A 16,812-nucleotide genomic window follows, 5' to 3' on the forward strand; every position below is an offset into this window, starting at 1 on the left:
TTGTAGGGCAGCCACACCGCCTCGCCCTGCGCGCTGCTCGGCCCTAGGCCCCCTCGGACCAGCTCTGAATCTGGGCAGAGGACAGGACGGACGCGCTGGGGCTGCGGGTGGGAGCGTGAGCCCTCTGTGGGGAGGGGGCTAAAGAGGAAGCCCAGGAACAAGGAGGGTCAGGAGTTAGTCAGAGGGCTTGTGGGACCCCTCGCCTCTGAATCCTTGGCAGGGTGGGGTGGGCGTGGCGGATCTGGTATGGAGGCTGCCCAGGGGCCCCTGAGCACAGACGCTCCAGACTGCATCCTATACTAAGTGTGTGGACGCCAGGCAGTGGCGTGAGACACAGAGGCCGCCTGGAAGACTCTGGGCGTTGCGCAGCCCTTTTCTACCCTGGGGAAAGGTGGCCTGAGACAGATATGTCTGAAGTTCCGGCTCTGCAGGGACAGGGTGGGGGTGGGGAGTGTGTCAGAGGGACTTAAGGGAGTGGGTGTGGACGTGTGCAAGGAAGTTTGAGGGCGTAGGTGTGAGTGTGCAAGGAGTAGGACAGGGCAAGGTATATGCAGGTGTGTACTGTGCGAGAATGTGCAGGTGAGAGCATGTAAGACTGAGCAGCTGGGCAGGTGAGCATGTGTGAGTGGGGGAGCATATGAGGGAGTGTGTGTCAGCAAGTATAAGTGGAGGGGTGGCAGTGGCACAGGTGGTCCCCTCCCCAGGACACTCCAGGAAGGCCCTCCCTGAGGCACTCACCTGGAGGAGATGGAATGGGCCAGAGTGGGTTCAGGAGAGGAAGGCCCAGTAGATTTTGGAATGGCTGGGGAAGGCTTGGCCCAAGCCACATTCCAGCCAGCTTGGTGACCAGTAACCTGCCCCTGATGTAACCAGGATGCAACTAGGATGTCCCCAGGGAACTGGAGCTGCCCACTTCATACCAGATACTGGAATTACCCCATCTACATAGGCCTCCTCTTCACCCCAACACCCAAGACACCTGTCTAGAAGCTCTGGTCCCCAGTCCTGCCACCTGTCGCGACACAGCAAGTGTGCTGTCATACAAACTGAACCTCTTCCCAGAGGACTTTATGAGAAGGAAAGAGTCAGAACTTCAGGGCTGGAACCAGTGACCTGAGTCCCTCTTATGGGGCCAGCTCAAGAATCTAATAAAAATGTAAAGCATCAGAAACTTGTATGTGTTTGAGCCCAACCAGGGATGCAAAACAAACAAAATCTTACGTGTGCACACAAGGCTTACATGTTGATCAGGGTCTGGTCTGGTCTCTGTCGCTGTGTGTGTCTCTATCTCTCGGTCTGTCTTTTCTCTCATTGTCACTAACAGTATCTCTCGCCCCTCCCCTTCTCCCCTCTCTCTCTCTTTGTGTGTGTGTCTAACTCTGTCTGTCTGTTGATCTCACTGTCACTATCTCTTTCTCTGTGTCTGCCTGTCTGTCTCTCTCTCGCTGCATATCCCTTTCTGTCACTAGTGGACTGTCTGTCCCCTCTCACTGCCTCTATTTTCACTCATTCTCTCTCACACACATACATATACACACTTCTGGAAGGACAGGGTCCTCACCTTCAGGGTCAGGGCTTCTGAAAGGGTGTGGACAGGTCCAATCCAGCTTCAGGCAGATGGTGCCCCTGAGGAGGTGTGGGCAGGTCCAGTCCAGCTTCAGGCAGGTGGTGCCAGGGGTATGAATGAGGCTGGGGCAAAGCTTCCCAGCCGGAGGGTCCAGCTCACTGTACACCACCGACTGGCTAACAGATTGATTCCTGTGGCCCAACTCAGCAACACCTTACACTGCCCAGAAGACTGTCGGCTGGGCTGGGGTACGTGAGATGGGGTGTCATGGGGTTCGGGGAGCTGGGAGTATTGACTGACATTTCTTCCCTGGCCCAGCCTCATGCCTTCATGCTTTGAGCAGGGCACCATGCTGCTCCTGGCCCTGTTCTGCGAACTGGCCTGTGTTCTGACTGCAGGGTGAGCACCCCACTTGGGCTTTCCTCCTGGCCAGGCCTGGCTGCTCTTCTATTGGGTCTTCCTTGGTGGGGTCTGAGGTGTGGGAGGGGTGACAGCCAGCTCTATTCCACAGGAAGTGGTGTGAGCGCACAGAGACCGTGTGGGTGGAAGAGTTAGTGTCAGCCCCCCTGGAGGATCTGGTCCCCTGCACCAGCCTCTACCACCACCTCCGGCTGGGCTGGCGGCTGGGCCCAACCCTAAGAAGACAGGGCTCCCTCACCTCTGACCCCAGGCTCTGTCCCATCTACTGGTGAGTGGGGTGCAGACCTTGGACTGTCAGGGGAAGGAGAGGAGCGAGCCAGCACCTGAAGGTCTGAGGGCACCTGATGTGGTTCAGGAGTGGGAAATGGTGCTCCCTGGGTCGCCAGGGGCTGCCAGGATACAGAGTTGGAACCCAAGCGTATGCATGCAGACTTGTGGGTGTCGGGCCACACTTTTGACTGGAGGAACAGAGGAGTGACCACACAGCATGCACTCCCACAAAGCCTCTGCGCTGACAGTCTTCCCTCTCCATCTGCCTGCTCCATGGCCCAGGCCTCTGGAAACCCGTCCAGTCGCCCAGACCCGTACTGTGAGAACTTGCTGCCCAGGCTGGGGGGGACCCAACTGTTCACTGGGTAAGTCTGGCCTGGGGTGCTAGGTGCGATCTGGCTTGACCTGGGGTGCTTAGTGGTAGGATATTGGGTGGGGTCTATCTTGACCTGGGGTGCTGCATGGGAGGATACTAGATGGGGGCTGTCAGCTGGGGTACTAGACAGGGTCTGCTGTGACCTAGGGTGCTGAGTGAGAGTCTGTCTGATCTGGGGTGCCAGGTAGAATTTATCCTGACCTAGGGGCTGGACTAGGTTTATTCCAACCCTGGGGTGGTGGGTGGAGTGTTTTTCTTAATTTGGATGTTATGTAGAGGGTCTGCCCTGACCCAGGCATTGGGTAGAGGTTTGTCCTGACCTGGGTGCTGGGTGGGGGTCTATCCTTTCCTGGGTGCTGGGTGGGGGTTTGCCCTGACCTGAGTGCTGGGTAGGGGTCTATCCTGACCTGACTGTTAGGTGGGGGTTTGCCCTGACCTGGGTGCTGGGTGGGGGTCTGCCCTGACCTAGGTGCTGGGTGGGGGTCTATCCTTTCCTGGGTGCTGGGTGGGGGTCTGCCCTGACCTAGGTGCTGGGTGGGGGTCTGTCCTGTCCTGGGTGCTGGGTGGGGGTTTGCCCTGATCTGGGTACTGGGTAGGGGTCTATCTGATCTGGCATGCTGAGTGGGTGTGCCCTGAGCTGAAGTTTTCTAGAGGCCTCACAGCTGAGTCACAGCCTCCTAATCTGCAGCCTCCAATCCTGGGGCCCTGCATTGCTTCTGAGCAATGCTGGCCTTAGGCAGGTGTGGTCTAGGTACCAGCTGTGAGCCTGAATGAGTGCTGTGCCAAAGGCTGGGGGCACAGCTGGTGGGATGGCAGCTCCCAGGCCTGCAGCCTCTGCCCTAGCCAGCCCTCCCTAGATGTGTGTAGACCCTTGGGACAAGTGCTTTGTCCCTGCCCATGGAGGGCCTGCAGCCTCTCAGGTATCCTCACAAAAAGTGATCTGGTACCCACCCACAGTGGGATGCTTACCATGGTGCCCCCTCCTCAGGAAGCACCCCTACCTTGGCCACCCTGCAGCCACTGGCAGGGGTCTGGGGTCAGCTCCCGCACCCCTCAGCCACCTGTGCCACCTGGTCTGGTGTCCACTACCGAACTTTTGATGGACGTCACTTCCACTTCCTGGGCCACTGCACCTACCTATTGGCAGGTGCAGCTGACTCCAGCTGGGCCGTCCACCTGTTGCCCAGGGGGCATTGCCCCCAGCCTGAGCGATGCCAGCTGGTAAGAGGAGGGTGGACAGTCATGGGGGCTGGGTGTGGGCCAGGACTGAACTGACCCCTCCTGCTCCTCTCCTGAGGTCCGAGTGATGATGGGACCAGAGGAAGCGCTGATCCAAGGTGGCAATGTCTCTGTGAACGGCGTGCCTGTTTCTAACGAGGAGCCCCAGCTACTCCATGGTGAGGGGCCTTGAGGATGAGGGCAGGCAGCTGGAGCAGAGGCTGCTGCCCTACTCGCCACTTCACTGGGCACTTACTTCTCTGCCTCACCTCTGAGTCTTTGTCCTCTGTGCATCATGAAGCTGTCTCAGCCTGGAGGGGTTCTGAGGAAGCACTTGATAATGGGTGTGAATTCATTAGGGTTTATGGGTGAGATAGTGAGGTGGGTGTGAACTGGCTAGGACCCACAGGTGAGATGCTGAGGTGGGTGGGATAGGAAGGCTGTGTGTCTTGTGGTAGTTAACTTGTACTTTATTCTCTCAAGAGCACTGTGAGCTTCTCTAAATGTGCTGGAGGTGGGGGTGGGGGACAGACATGAATGACTTCAAAGTGCTCACCTGGATTATGTAGTTTGTCTCCTCTCTCCTTGGCAGAGATAGGATGGGAGTGGCTCACTAGGTGTGGGTCTCCTCTCCATAGGGATGAGTCTGCAGTGGCAGGGGGACTGGCTGGTGCTGGAAGGAGGCCTGGGGGCCACCGTGAGGTTGGACAGGGCTGGCTCTGTGTCCATTTCTCTGGATCCTGGGCTCCAGGGGCAGACAAGAGGCCTGTGCGGACTCTACAACAACCGGCCAGAGGGTAAGTGGGGTGTGGGTGGGGCGGGTATAGAAGGTTGGGTAGATGGACCTCAAACTGACACCCTGCCTTGCACCCCCAGATGACTTTCTGGTGCCGGGTGGGGGACTGGCTGCATTGGCTGCCACCTTTGCGGATGCCTGGAGGCTCCCAGACTCTGAGGTGAAACTGAGCTTCATTCTCCCAGCCTTCACCCCAGCCTCTGTTCTGCTGGGTTCCTCTGGAGGAGAGGCAGGGTCCCCAGCAAGTGATACAGGTGGGGGGCGGGGGAGGGCTGCCCTAGGTGTTTAGCCTCTGGCCCAGGCTTATGGGTCAACTGCCCTGGTCCCTGGCCACTTTGTTGCCCTTCCTGCTTAAAGTGTCTGGGCCTTGAAGAGGACAAAAAAGCAGGTCATCTGCTTGGTGTCTCAGCTGTCTCTTCACCCTGTCCTTGGTGCCTGCCCACAACTCTCCCTAGCCCAGGTGCGCGGATGCCACAGATGCCACTCTGGGCTGTGGAGGCCCCTTGGAGGACTCAGAGGAGACGGCTCGGGTTCGAGCAGAGGCCCAGGATGTATGCCATCTGCTGCTAAGTAGCCCTTTTGAGGAATGCCATGTCCAGGTACAGGCATGCTGGCCAGGGGCAGTGGGGTAAAGGGCGCATCCTGCCAGTGCCAGGTGGTCCATGATCACTCCAGCCCCTTGAAAAGAATGATCAGACCTGGGACAGAGACTCATCACAGAGGGGACTAGAGGCCTGTGCCATCTTGCTTTGCCAGGTAGCTCCTACCGAGTACCATGAGGCTTGTCTTTACGCTTACTGTGGGGGAACGGCGGAAAGCAGGCAAGTGGGACAGCAGGAGTCCGTGTGCACCACACTGGCCAGCTATGCCCGGCACTGTGCCCAGCAAGGCATCTACGTCCACTGGAGGAGGCCTGGCCTCTGTGGTAAGGACTGACCTGGCCCACAGCTGCCACTCCTTGCAGGTCAGCCAGCAGCCCCCCAGGAGGAGGTGGAGCAGGGGGATTCAGAGGTGGGCAGAGGCAGCGACGGAAGAGGTAGGTGGTCTCACACGACCTCTCCTCTCCAGAGCATCGGTGCCCTGGGGGCCAGCTCTATTCAGACTGCATGTCCTCCTGCCCACCAAGCTGCTCCGCAGTGGGCGAGGGGAGAGAGGCGTCCTGCCGAGAGGAGTGTGTAAGCGGCTGCGAGTGCCCCCCTGGCCTATACTGGGACGGTGCCCTCTGTATGTCCGCTGCCCAGTGTCCGTGCTATCACCGGCGCCAGCGCTATGCACCCGGGGGCATCGTGTACCAGCAGTGCAACCCCTGGTGGGTGTCAGGCCTGGTCTGCCCGGACTGCGGGGTGGTGGGGTACGGACTTCCTCCTCAATCTGCGTCCTCACCTGGCTTTCCTCTTGAGCCCTGACCTCCTGGGGCATAAGTGATCATCTTCAGTTCTTCCAGTTCTTCTGGCAGGAGGACAGGGCAGAAGGTCCTGATGGAGCTGCGCAGGACTGATGGGATGGGGGACTGGACGAACTGATGGGGCGGGACCAGGGAGGGCTGTATGGGGCGGGGGGGGGGGGGGGAGACGAGGCTGAACCGAGGGGGTGGGCTGAGGAGGATGCGATTGAGGGGGACTGGACTAAGGGAGCTGGGCTGAGGAGGGCTGGACTGAAGGAGACATGGCTGAGAGTCGGGGCTGGTGTGACAGGGTCCCCCTCTGCCCTAGTGTATGTCAGGACGGCCGCTGGCACTGTGCCCAGGCCCCATGTCCTGCCAAGTGTGCCGTGGGTGCTGATGGACACTACCTCACTTTTGATGGGCGGAGATTTTCCTTTTGGGGCAGCGAAGGATGCCGCTACGTGCTGGTGCAGGTGGGCAGAGGGCACGTGCTCAGTTGGGCTGCCTGCAGAGCCAGCACACTCCACCTCAAGCCTCGCCACCACAACTCCCTCCTCACCCCGTCCCCCCACCCCTTCCCCCACATCCAGTCCGCCTGCATCCATAACACCCTTTCCTTCCACATCCCATCCTCCCACCACTCCCCCCAAACCCTGTTCTTTAACACTGTTTGCCTAGGATCACACGAAGGGGCAGCTGTTGGTGGAGCTGGGGCATGGGGCCTGTGAGTCTGGAAGCTGCCTCCATGCCATCTATGTCACCTTGGGGGGCACCTACGTCCAGCTGAAGGACTCAGGTAGCATCACTCTGTCTACCTCACATCCTTGGGATCCCTGCTGCTGGCCATTAGCCCTCAGGGACCTGGATCCAGGTAGCCTCTGACACTTCCTAATCCTCAATCCTGTCCCTGGCTACTGGTATCTCTAGGCTGAATCACCCACCCTTCCATCCCACCCCACGTTTGAGCAGACACACCTGGGGCAACCCTGCCCACTCTTTAGCAGAGGGTAAGGGGAAGATGGTCCCATCTGTTACCAAGATAGTACCCTCCAGATCAGCCGGTGTATCATAGAGTGGGCCTGTCTGATCAGGTCAGCCCAGAGCCTCTCCTCCTGGTCCTCTGTTCTTGGACTGAAGAAGACAGAGACAAATAGGTGTGGAGGTGGCAGTGGGGTCCTGGAGATTCAAGATGGATGACTTTGGGACCTCCTGTTCCAGGCACTGTCCTGGTAGATGGGCAAGAGGTGCCTGTGCCATGGCTTGGCTCTCAGAACCTCAGCGTCTCCCGAGCCTCGTCCAGCTTCTTGCTGCTGCGCTGGCCTGGGGCCCAGGTCCTCTGGGAGGTGTCCCACCCTTCGACCACCATCACCCTGGAGCCCCACTATGCTCACCAGGTATGCTGGCAGGGGTGGAACAGTGGCCAGCCTGGGACCAGTCTGATCACATTGCCCACTGGCAACAGGTGCATGGTCTGTGCGGCACTTTCACCTGGAACCAGCAGGATGATTTCCTGACCCCTGCTGGGGATGTGGAAACCAGCATTCAAGCCTTCACCAGCAAGTTCCAGGTGGCCAGCATGGGGAAGTGCACCCCGGGCAGCATGGTCCCCTTGCACCCCTGCAGCATCCACACCCAGCGCCGCCCCTTTGCAGAGGCAGCCTGTATGGTCCTGCAAGGCCAAGCCTTCCAGGTAGCAGGGTGGGGCGCCCACTACCCCATAGGGACCTTCCTGGCCCCACCCAGCTTCTCAGTAGAGACTAGAAGAGTGGACAGCCCAGGGAGAGGTAGAGGGAAGCCCAGAGGAGGAGCTGACCGGTAGTCTGGCCTCCAGGAGTGCCACCAGCTTGTGGAGAGGGAGCCATACTGGCTGCGCTGCCTAGCGACCATGTGTGGCTGTGATCTGGACAGAGACTGCCTGTGCCCCCTGCTCTCAGCCTATGCCCGCCACTGTGCCCAGGAGGGTGTGTCCCTGTCCTGGAGGAGCCAGGCCCTCTGCCGTGAGTGCCTCTCATGGGGCCTTAAAGGACCTCTGTCTATGTGAATGGGAGGCTGCCTTCCTTGGAGTGGGGGTTGGGAAGTCCCCAAGAGTGACAGAGATGGCTGTGCTAGGCCTTGACCAGCCCTGTCTCCTGCCCAGCTGTCACATGTCCTGGTGGCCAGGAGCACCAAGAGTGTGCCCCACCATGTGGCCGAAACTGCGGGGAGCCTGAGGACTGTGTGGGGCTGGGCGGCTGCGTGTCTGGGTGCACCTGTCCCCCAGGGCTACTGTGGGACCCTGCAGGCCAGTGTGTGCCCCCCAGCCAGTGTCCCTGCCAGCTAGGAGTCCTTCGTCATGCCCCTGGCAGCAGCACCACACAAGACTGCAATCACTGGTGAGGGTATCAGCCTCTGGGTGGAGGGAGGAAGCAGGGTGACGGAGGATTGCAAGAACAGCAGTGAGCTGGGGCTGAGGTGGACACCTGAGTCCCACCACGCTCACCACACTCGTCCTGAAATGTAGGGGGCAGGCTTCCAGGCACTGGTTCCAACAATGGGGTCCCACCAGTAAGGTCCCACCAGTGTTACTTGTGCTGTGATGGACCTGTGGTGGGTGAAGGCTAAGTGAACAACCTCTTGCTGGGCTGGGTGGAGAGTATGCACACCTTTGTCTGCCCACTCCTGGAGTTGGAGGATGGCCCTTTGGAGCCCACGAAGAAAGGGAACCTGTTAGGCCAGATCCCAGAGTATCTGGACACCCAGGCCCCTGACCCTCCTTCACAGCTGACCAGGCCGTGGCCTTGACTCCTCCCAACCCCACAGTATCTGCCAGGAAAGGGGCCTGTGGAAATGTACGTCCTACCACTGCCCCCACCAGAAGGCACTTTGCCCCCGGGGGCTCATCCACATCCCTGGTGCCTGCCTGCTCACCTGTGACAGCCCAAGTGCCAACCACAACTGCCCCATGGGCAATACTGAGGGCTGTGTCTGTCCACCTGGCACCTTGCTGCTGGTAAGGTTGGAGAGGGTGCGGGGGTGTGTGGGGGAGGTGCTTTGCATTCTGCCTGACAGCCCCTTTAGTGCTCCATCCCATCTCTGCCCAGGGTGAGCACTGTGTGGCCTCTGAGCAATGTCCCTGTCGCCACAGTGGGCAATGGTACCCACCAAATGCCACCATCCAGGAAGATTGCAATATCTGGTATGCTGTGCCCAGGCTCCTGGTGTTTCTCCCAACTTCACTTCTATCTGGACGGAGGCTGGAGCAGTGAGCGTGCTGCTTCTGGTGGGGGCTGTGGGAACTCCCAGAATTCTGGACACAGAGTCCTTCCTCAGACTGCCCCTCCTTTCCTCCCTGCAGCGTGTGCAAAGGCCAGAGGTGGCACTGCACGGAGCAGCAGTGTGGGGGGCACTGCCAAGCCTCAGGTGCTCCCCACTACGTAACATTTGACGGGCTGGCGTTCACCTTCCCTGGTGCCTGCGAGTACCTACTGGTGCGAGACACCAGCGGCCGGTTCTCAGTGTCCGTGCAGAATCTTCCCTGTGGGGACAGTGGCCTCACCTGCACCAAGACACTGAAGCTGCAGCTAGAGGGCACCATCATGCACCTGCTACGAGGTGGTCATGACTGGCTGGGGACAGGGCTGGGTGGGCACTCCCTGGCCTTGAGGACCCTAATTCTGAGACTCCAAGAAACTGAGTCCCCAAAGGATCCACGTACTTCTTGGGGCCCCACAGCTCTGGAAGGCACAGTGGAGGTTGGGGTCAGCCATGGAGGTCTAGGCAGTGCCCTTCAGGCTTCATATGTCTTACCTTCACAGGCCGGGCTGTGACGGTCAATGGGGTGCCCATCTCACTCCCCAAGGTCTACAAAGGCCCAGGGCTGAGCCTGCGCCATGCTGGCCTCTTCCTTGTGCTCAGGACTCGCCTGGGCTTCATTCTACTCTGGGATGGAGGTCAGAGCCCACCTCAACCCCATCTACCCTCATCCTGCCCCTCACCCTCACCCTGCTCCATCAACCCGCCTTCTGCCCTTTAGGTTAACCCTGTTCCTCACCCTTGACCTCATCCTAACTCTGCTTTTCATCCTCACCCTGCCCTTCATCCTCACCTTGCCCGTCACTCTCCCACTGCCCCAACACCCTGCCCCTCACCCTCACCATGTCCTAATACCTTGTCCTCAACGACTGGATCTGGCTGTTTCTCTCTTAATAGCCTTACTGCTGTGGTTGGGTTGCTAAGACCTGCCCAGACCCAGACCCTACCTCTTCCTCACCTCCCACCCGAGCTTGTTCCACTCTTCGATCATATATAATGTAGTTATTGTTAGACACTGTGGAGTCCAGTATGACTCAGTGATCCTATGAACCCTGCCCTGTACCATTCTCTTCTTCTGTGATAAACTTGAGTTCATTGCTGCAGTTGCTATGTTAATCAATTTCATTGAGGACCTTCCTCTCCTTCGTTGACCCTCTGCCTTTTCAAGCATGATGTCCCCTTCCAATGAACAGCCGCTCCTTGTTACATGTCCAAAAAGCACTTTGGCCATACTTTCTCCTAAACATGTGGCTTTTGTTGGTGGTAAGTACTATTGTGTAGGAACTGACCCATAGCTGACCCTCCTGCATGATTTCAGAGGCAGTTAATCACATGGGAGGAGATGCGCCCATCCTTCTCCCACAGAACAGGTGGTGAATTTGAACTGCATGCCTTTAGGATTGCAGGGCAGTTTCTTACTACTAGGCCATCGGAGCTTACAACATGTGGTAGGGTTCCTAAACTGTGTTTCTCTAATAGTAAATATTTTCCGTTGATGTGGAAACCATATTTCCTCATCAGAAAACACTTAGAAAATACCAGTTTGGAAAAAAAGTGAAAGAAATATAACATCACACCATCCAAACATAGCAGTTGACAGTTGGAAATAACTGACTGAAACTGGAGGAAAAATTTAACACCCAAGGACAGGTGGCTTGTCCTGAGACTTCAAGGCTGCTGGTGGCGATCTGGCTGCCTGACATCTAGAAGGAGACTTCTTCTTGTGTGCCTTTGGGTCAAAACCAACCCATAACTGAGCCTCCAGGGGGTTTTCAGAGGCAGGAAATCACACAAAAGGGGTTTGCCCAGCCTTCTGCAGAGCAGCTGGGGAATTTGAACCAAGTGCCTTTGGGGTTGTAGTGCAGATTCTTACCACTAGGCCACCAGGGTTCCCTATAGTGAGGAGAATAAGCACTGATTTCTCCTCAGACCCCCAAACACAAGTCCTTTTTCTTATCACCTTGATGTCCCAGAAAAGAAGGAGCTGGTGTCCACCATGGGGTCTGGCAGCAGAGAGGCCTGTCCCACTAGCAGAGGCCCAGGGTCTCTTCTCTAGCACCACCCTGTCGCCCTCTCCAGGCACCCGGGTGCTGGTGTACCTGCCTCCCCAGTTCCGAGGCCACGTGGAGGGGCTGTGCGGTGACTTCGATGGAAATGCCAGCAATGACCTGAGGAGCCGCCAGGGAGTCCTGGAGCCCACTGCAGAGCTGGCCGCCCATTCTTGGCGCCTCCAGCCACTCTGTCCAGAGCCTGGAGACCTGCCTCACCCTTGCACCGTGGGTTACCGTGGGTTCAGGCAGGGAGCCAGAAGCTGGCAGGACGCGGGCAGTGTCTGTCCCCAGAATCCTCAAGTGGCTGTGCCTCGCACCCTGCAGGTGAATGCCCACAGGGCGGCTTGGGCCCGGGCTCGCTGCAGCACCATGCTGCAGCCTCTCTTCGCCTCGTGCCACGTGGAGGTCCCTCCACAGACACACTACGAGCGGTGTGTGCACGACGCCTGCGGGTGAGGAGCCAAGGCCGAGAGCGGCTGAATCCTAGACGACCCTGGTGGGCATGGTCTAGGGACTGGAGAGCATCTAGAGGTGTGGGATGGGGCTGGAGCCCCTGTGTAGCAAACAGAGCCGCCTGAGGTAGTCCTTTCCCTCAGCTGTGATTCTGGGGGTGACTGTGAATGCCTCTGCTCCGCGATCGCGGCCTATGCGGACGAGTGTGCTCGCCACGGTCACCGCCTGCGCTGGCGCAGCCAGGAGCTCTGTCGTGAGTGTGTCCCTGGGCTCAGCTGCCCTCATGTCCCCGGCATGAGCTGAGTGCTGTCCACGCAGCTCGCACACAAAGCGACTGCCCTTGTGGAATCCGCACATTGCACATGTCATTATGGGATTCTTGGAGAGTCTGCACCCTGTGGCTTCCTCATATTCCAGGCCCTCTGTGACCCTAGCTTCTCCCCAGCTCTGCAGTGCGAAGGGGGCCAACATTATGACACCTGTGGTCCCACATGTCCCCCGACCTGCCGTGACCAGACACCTGAGCCCGGATGGCACTGCCAGGTGGCTGCCTGTGTGGAAGGCTGCTTCTGCCCTGAGGGGACTGTGCTGCATGGTGTGGAGATGCGGAGGGGCACAGGGTGTGGTGGGGTCCTGACCTAGAGGTTGGCCGTATGGAAGGAGCTGTGATTTACTGAGTCCTGCCCATGCTGACCACAGGCAGCACCTGCCTAGAGCCCACCTCTTGCCCCTGTGAGTGGGGGGGCAGCTTCTTCCCACCCGGGACTGTGCTGCAACAGGATTGTGGGAACTGGTGAGTCCTAACCTTAACCCTCCGGAGGACCTCTGTGCCCGTGGGCCAGCCTGGTGCTGACCCTGCTCACTGTGTACTCAGCTCATGCCAGGACAGCCAGTGGTCCTGCAAGAACAGTCGCTGTGAGGAGCAGACACCAGGCTGTGCCGAGGGAGAGACTACATGCCAGGGGAATGGACACTGTGTGCCCCTCGGATGGCTGTGTGACAACCAGGATGACTGTGGTGATGGCTCAGATGAGGAGGGTGAGTGATATGGAGCCTACACAAGAAGCTGAGTTTACTGCTCCGTCCCAGGAGTCATGATTTATGGAAATGAGGGAATGGAGTGAAGCTTAAGGGGTTCCCCTGCTGCCTATCTTGGAAGTCATGGTTTGTGGAGGTGGGGGGTGGGGTGAAGCATCAGGGGTTCCCTCTGCCACTCCATCTAAGGAGGGGACAGTCATGATTTGAGGAGGTGAAGGGATGGGTACGCATCTGACCTAAGCCAGGGTAGGGGTGTCTCTGTACCTTGTATGAACATCCTGAGTTCACTTGCCTGTCCCATGCCAGGCTGTGCCACCACAGACTGTGGGGAGGGCCAGTTCTCCTGTACTTCTGGCCAATGTCTGCCCATGGCCTTACACTGTGATGGGCAGGACGACTGTGCTGATGGGGCTGACGAGAAGGGCTGCCCTTGCCCCCACGAGTCTCTGGCCTGTGCGGACGGGCACTGCTTGCCCCTGCCACTGCTGTGTGATGGCCACCCAGACTGTCCAGATGCTGCAGATGAAGAGTCCTGCCTGGGTATGTGTTTCTGCTCTGACTCCAGGTCACTCACTGTGCTGGTCTCCCTTCTCTGTCAGCCCAACCCGTGCCCTGCATGAAGCTCCTCAATGGCGCCCACACTGCCTCTACCCTGCCTGCAGGGAGCACCAACTGCACCTTGGGAGAAGTGTCTTGTGGAGATGACAGCTGCATAGGTGCTTTCAAGCTGTGCGATGGGGTCTGGGACTGCCGTGACGGAGTGGACGAAGGGCCTGGACACTGCCCTCTCCCTGCTTTGCCCACACCCCCTCTTTACTCCTTGGAGATTGCACCAGCTCTTGCAGGCAGCCTTGGACCCAGTGAGTGCTCTGCAGGGCTGGAAGCTGGAGGGCTGGGAGCAAGAGGACCTGAGAGGGATCTGGAGGGTGCTTTTTGGGGTAGGTGCTCCAGTGGACACAGTGGGAGAACCAAGGAAGAGAGGGATCTAAAGCCATTGCAGTGTCCTGTGCCCTCATCTGTTGAGCTGGGATGGGGCTGTCAAGGCATCTGGGCAAAGAAGGAGCTGCTGAAAGACCAACAGGCAGCAAAGGACAGGAACAGTAGAGTTGGGAGGGATGACTGGTATGGAGACCTTCAGGATGTGGGAGATAGGGGTTCCCCATGAGGCCTACAGCTCCTGGGCAGACTCTGATCAGGGTCCCCACAGCGCTGGCCTGCAGTCCTACTGAGTTTGCTTGTGGAAGCAGCGAGTGTGTCCCTAGGGGCTGGCGCTGCGATCACGATGAGGATTGTGCAGATGGCAGCGATGAACACAACTGTGGTGAGCTCTAACTTCACTGCCCACGGAGCTGCCCTGCCCCCTTATAGCTCCGCCCCTTCCCAGCCCCGCCCCTTATAGCATAGTCCCCGCCCGCCAGTGCTGCCCTCCCCTCATAGCCTTGCCCACGTTGCTCCGCCCCCTTATGGCCAAGCACCCTAAACCCTCACACTGCCCACCTCCTTACACAGACAAGAAAGTGCATAGTAGCATGCAGCTGACCCCAGCTCTTCCTAGCCAGTCCCTGAGTTCCGTTTCTTCTGGGGTCTGTGGCCATGGCCCCTCTGTTTAGGCCTGCGTGCACCCTTGGGCCCCCCAAACTCCTTATATCAGCCCTCTACAACTTTGGGGCAAGAACACTCCAGGACACCTATTGCTGCCCTCAGAATCTACCCAGCTGCCCCTTTGTCCGGGCCTCTTCGCCTGTGGCTTGGACCCTGAACTGTGCCTGCCTCCAGACTGGCTTTGTGATGGAACACAAGACTGTCCCCGGGGTGAAGATGAGCTGGACTGCGGTAAGTCCATTCCTTGTGGAGGCTGAGTTGGGAAGGGGTTTTCAATGCCTCTTACTCCCCGCTTGACTGCATCTTCTCTCTTCCCCAGAGGAGTTGCCACTTCTCGGGATCCCCAACAGGACCAGGGAACCCTGCCCGGAGTACTCCTGCCCTGATGGCACCTGCATCAGGTTCCAGCTGGTGAGGTGACAGTAGTGGGAGCAGTGGCCTGGGTGCAGACTGCCTGAAGGATGTTGACATCTTCCCTCTCCCAGGTGTGTGATGGGCGTCCGGACTGTGAATTAGTAGCGGGCTCAGGACCCTCCCCAGAAGAGCAGGGCTGTGGGACCTGGGGCCCCTGGAGCCCATGGTCACTGTGCAGCCAGACGTGTGGGCCAGGGGTGCAGGACCGGAGTCGTCGCTGTGTTCCTACCAGCTCCCTGGTGCTGCAGCACTGCTTAGGCCCTGAACACCAGTCTCAGGTCTGCTTCTCTGTGGCCTGCCCAGGTAAGGGGCTTTCAGGCACCAGGTGAGATGGGAAGCTCAGAGTGGGGCCTGGAGGGAGAGGTCTGGGAGAGAAGGACTGGAGGAGGGTCCTGGAGAGGGGCGTCAGGAGGACGGGGACTTGGAGAGTTACCTTGAAGGGAAGGGCAGAAAGGCCAAAGACCTACAGCCCTGCTGCCTTCCTGCTTCCTTGCAGTGGATGGGGCGTGGAGCCCCTGGTCAGCCTGGTCTCCCTGCCTGCAGCCCTGTAGGGGCACCACGACTCGGCAGCGAAGTTGCCACCCACCCCAGAATGGGGGCAGAAGCTGCACCATGATGCCTGGGGAACCTCATAGCACCCACCAGACCAGTGAGTGACAGAGTAGGGCAGAGAGTGTCTGTGCAGGGTGCAGAAGATCACAGGTAGTGTGTGTGTGCATACATGCTTGTGTGTATCTGTAGGTACATGTATATATGTACATGTGTGAGTGTGGATATTTATATGTGTATGCATGTGTGTCTATGTAGTGCATGTGTTTGTGCATGTATGTGTATATATGCAGGTGTTTATGTGTATATGTGTATTCATGGCAGATACCTTTTTAAAAAACATAAATGGTGACTATACACATGGACCTCCCCTGAGGTACTGCACTCAGATTGACTACATCTGTGGAAAAAATTGTTGCAGAAGCTTAGTATCAACAGTCAAAACCAGGCCAGGTGCTGACTACGGAACAGATCATCAATTACTCACGTGCAAGTTCAAATTGAAGCTGAAGAAATTGAAGACAAGTCCACAAGAACCAAAACATGACTTTGAGTCTATTCTACCTGAATTTAAAAATCATTTCAAGAATAAATTTGAGTCACTGGACACTAATTACCAAAGAATAGTTGAATTGTGGGATGATACCAAAAATATCATCCTTGACGAAAGCAAAGGGTCATTACAAAGAGAAAGAAAATACAAAAATAGATATCAGAAGATAACTTTGAAAATTGCACTGGAGTGCCTGGAAGCTAAAAAAAGATTAGAAATGTTGAGATAAGAAATGAACAGAAAAATTAAAGGGTGGGGGGAAGAAATGAACAGAAGATTTCAGAGGGCATCTCAAAAAGACAAAACTCCAGTGAACTGGAGTTAGAAAAGAAAAAGGGAAGAACTTGCTTGACAGTTCTCAAGCTAAAATAACTGAAAGAAAATTCAAGCTTCGAGTTACAGAAGAATGCTATGGGCAAAATCCTGAATGATCCTGGAAGCATCAAAAGAAGATAGAGGAAATGCAAAGAGTTGCTCTACCAAAAAGAATTTCAGAAAGAGCTAATGATAATGAAGAAAGAAGTTCAAGCTGCTCTGAAGGCATTAGCAAAAACATAAGCCACCAGGAATTGATGGGATTTCACTTGACATATTTTGACAGATATTGTAGTCCTAAATGTGCTCACCAGTTTGTGCCAGGAAATTCAGGAGATAGTCACCTGGCCAACTGACTTGGAAGAGGTGCATTTTGCCCCATCCCCAAGGAAGGTAATCCAACACAATGTGGAAATTATCATACAATGTAATTGGAAAGCAGAGAATACCAGAAGAATGTCTGTCTGTGTTTCATTGATTATGCAAAGGCATTTGACTGCGTGGATCATAACAAA

At 57.1% G+C, this 16,812-nt stretch overlaps 1 protein-coding gene across 1 annotated transcript in view; it reads left to right on the forward strand.

Moving 5' to 3' along the window:
- SSPO (SCO-spondin) overlaps nucleotides 1-16,812 on the forward strand; it is a 54,777-nt gene that overhangs the window by 1,791 nt on the left and 36,174 nt on the right. Inside the window, exons 3-36 of the mRNA XM_006887284.1 lie at nucleotides 7-126; nucleotides 2,062-2,255; nucleotides 2,540-2,576; nucleotides 3,385-3,481; nucleotides 3,607-3,854; nucleotides 3,931-4,030; nucleotides 4,490-4,648; nucleotides 4,728-4,807; nucleotides 5,103-5,246; nucleotides 5,404-5,572; nucleotides 5,716-5,956; nucleotides 6,360-6,504; nucleotides 6,710-6,827; nucleotides 7,250-7,425; nucleotides 7,494-7,721; nucleotides 7,863-8,028; nucleotides 8,169-8,403; nucleotides 8,831-9,020; nucleotides 9,112-9,206; nucleotides 9,366-9,622; nucleotides 9,826-9,960; nucleotides 11,402-11,598; nucleotides 11,698-11,825; nucleotides 11,970-12,079; nucleotides 12,272-12,421; nucleotides 12,526-12,619; nucleotides 12,701-12,864; nucleotides 13,171-13,404; nucleotides 13,527-13,728; nucleotides 14,061-14,185; nucleotides 14,569-14,697; nucleotides 14,786-14,877; nucleotides 14,952-15,183; nucleotides 15,377-15,529. Coding sequence (XP_006887346.1) covers nucleotides 7-126; nucleotides 2,062-2,255; nucleotides 2,540-2,576; nucleotides 3,385-3,481; nucleotides 3,607-3,854; nucleotides 3,931-4,030; nucleotides 4,490-4,648; nucleotides 4,728-4,807; nucleotides 5,103-5,246; nucleotides 5,404-5,572; nucleotides 5,716-5,956; nucleotides 6,360-6,504; nucleotides 6,710-6,827; nucleotides 7,250-7,425; nucleotides 7,494-7,721; nucleotides 7,863-8,028; nucleotides 8,169-8,403; nucleotides 8,831-9,020; nucleotides 9,112-9,206; nucleotides 9,366-9,622; nucleotides 9,826-9,960; nucleotides 11,402-11,598; nucleotides 11,698-11,825; nucleotides 11,970-12,079; nucleotides 12,272-12,421; nucleotides 12,526-12,619; nucleotides 12,701-12,864; nucleotides 13,171-13,404; nucleotides 13,527-13,728; nucleotides 14,061-14,185; nucleotides 14,569-14,697; nucleotides 14,786-14,877; nucleotides 14,952-15,183; nucleotides 15,377-15,529 — 5,344 coding nt within the window. The remainder of the gene's footprint in view (nucleotides 1-6; nucleotides 127-2,061; nucleotides 2,256-2,539; nucleotides 2,577-3,384; nucleotides 3,482-3,606; nucleotides 3,855-3,930; nucleotides 4,031-4,489; nucleotides 4,649-4,727; nucleotides 4,808-5,102; nucleotides 5,247-5,403; nucleotides 5,573-5,715; nucleotides 5,957-6,359; nucleotides 6,505-6,709; nucleotides 6,828-7,249; nucleotides 7,426-7,493; nucleotides 7,722-7,862; nucleotides 8,029-8,168; nucleotides 8,404-8,830; nucleotides 9,021-9,111; nucleotides 9,207-9,365; nucleotides 9,623-9,825; nucleotides 9,961-11,401; nucleotides 11,599-11,697; nucleotides 11,826-11,969; nucleotides 12,080-12,271; nucleotides 12,422-12,525; nucleotides 12,620-12,700; nucleotides 12,865-13,170; nucleotides 13,405-13,526; nucleotides 13,729-14,060; nucleotides 14,186-14,568; nucleotides 14,698-14,785; nucleotides 14,878-14,951; nucleotides 15,184-15,376; nucleotides 15,530-16,812) is intronic.

The sequence above is a fragment of the Elephantulus edwardii genome, unplaced genomic scaffold, assembly GCF_000299155.1.
Source record: "Elephantulus edwardii isolate Elephantulus edwardi_28Jun2011 unplaced genomic scaffold, EleEdw1.0 scaffold00055, whole genome shotgun sequence".
Classification (NCBI taxonomy): Eukaryota; Metazoa; Chordata; class Mammalia; order Macroscelidea; family Macroscelididae; genus Elephantulus; species Elephantulus edwardii.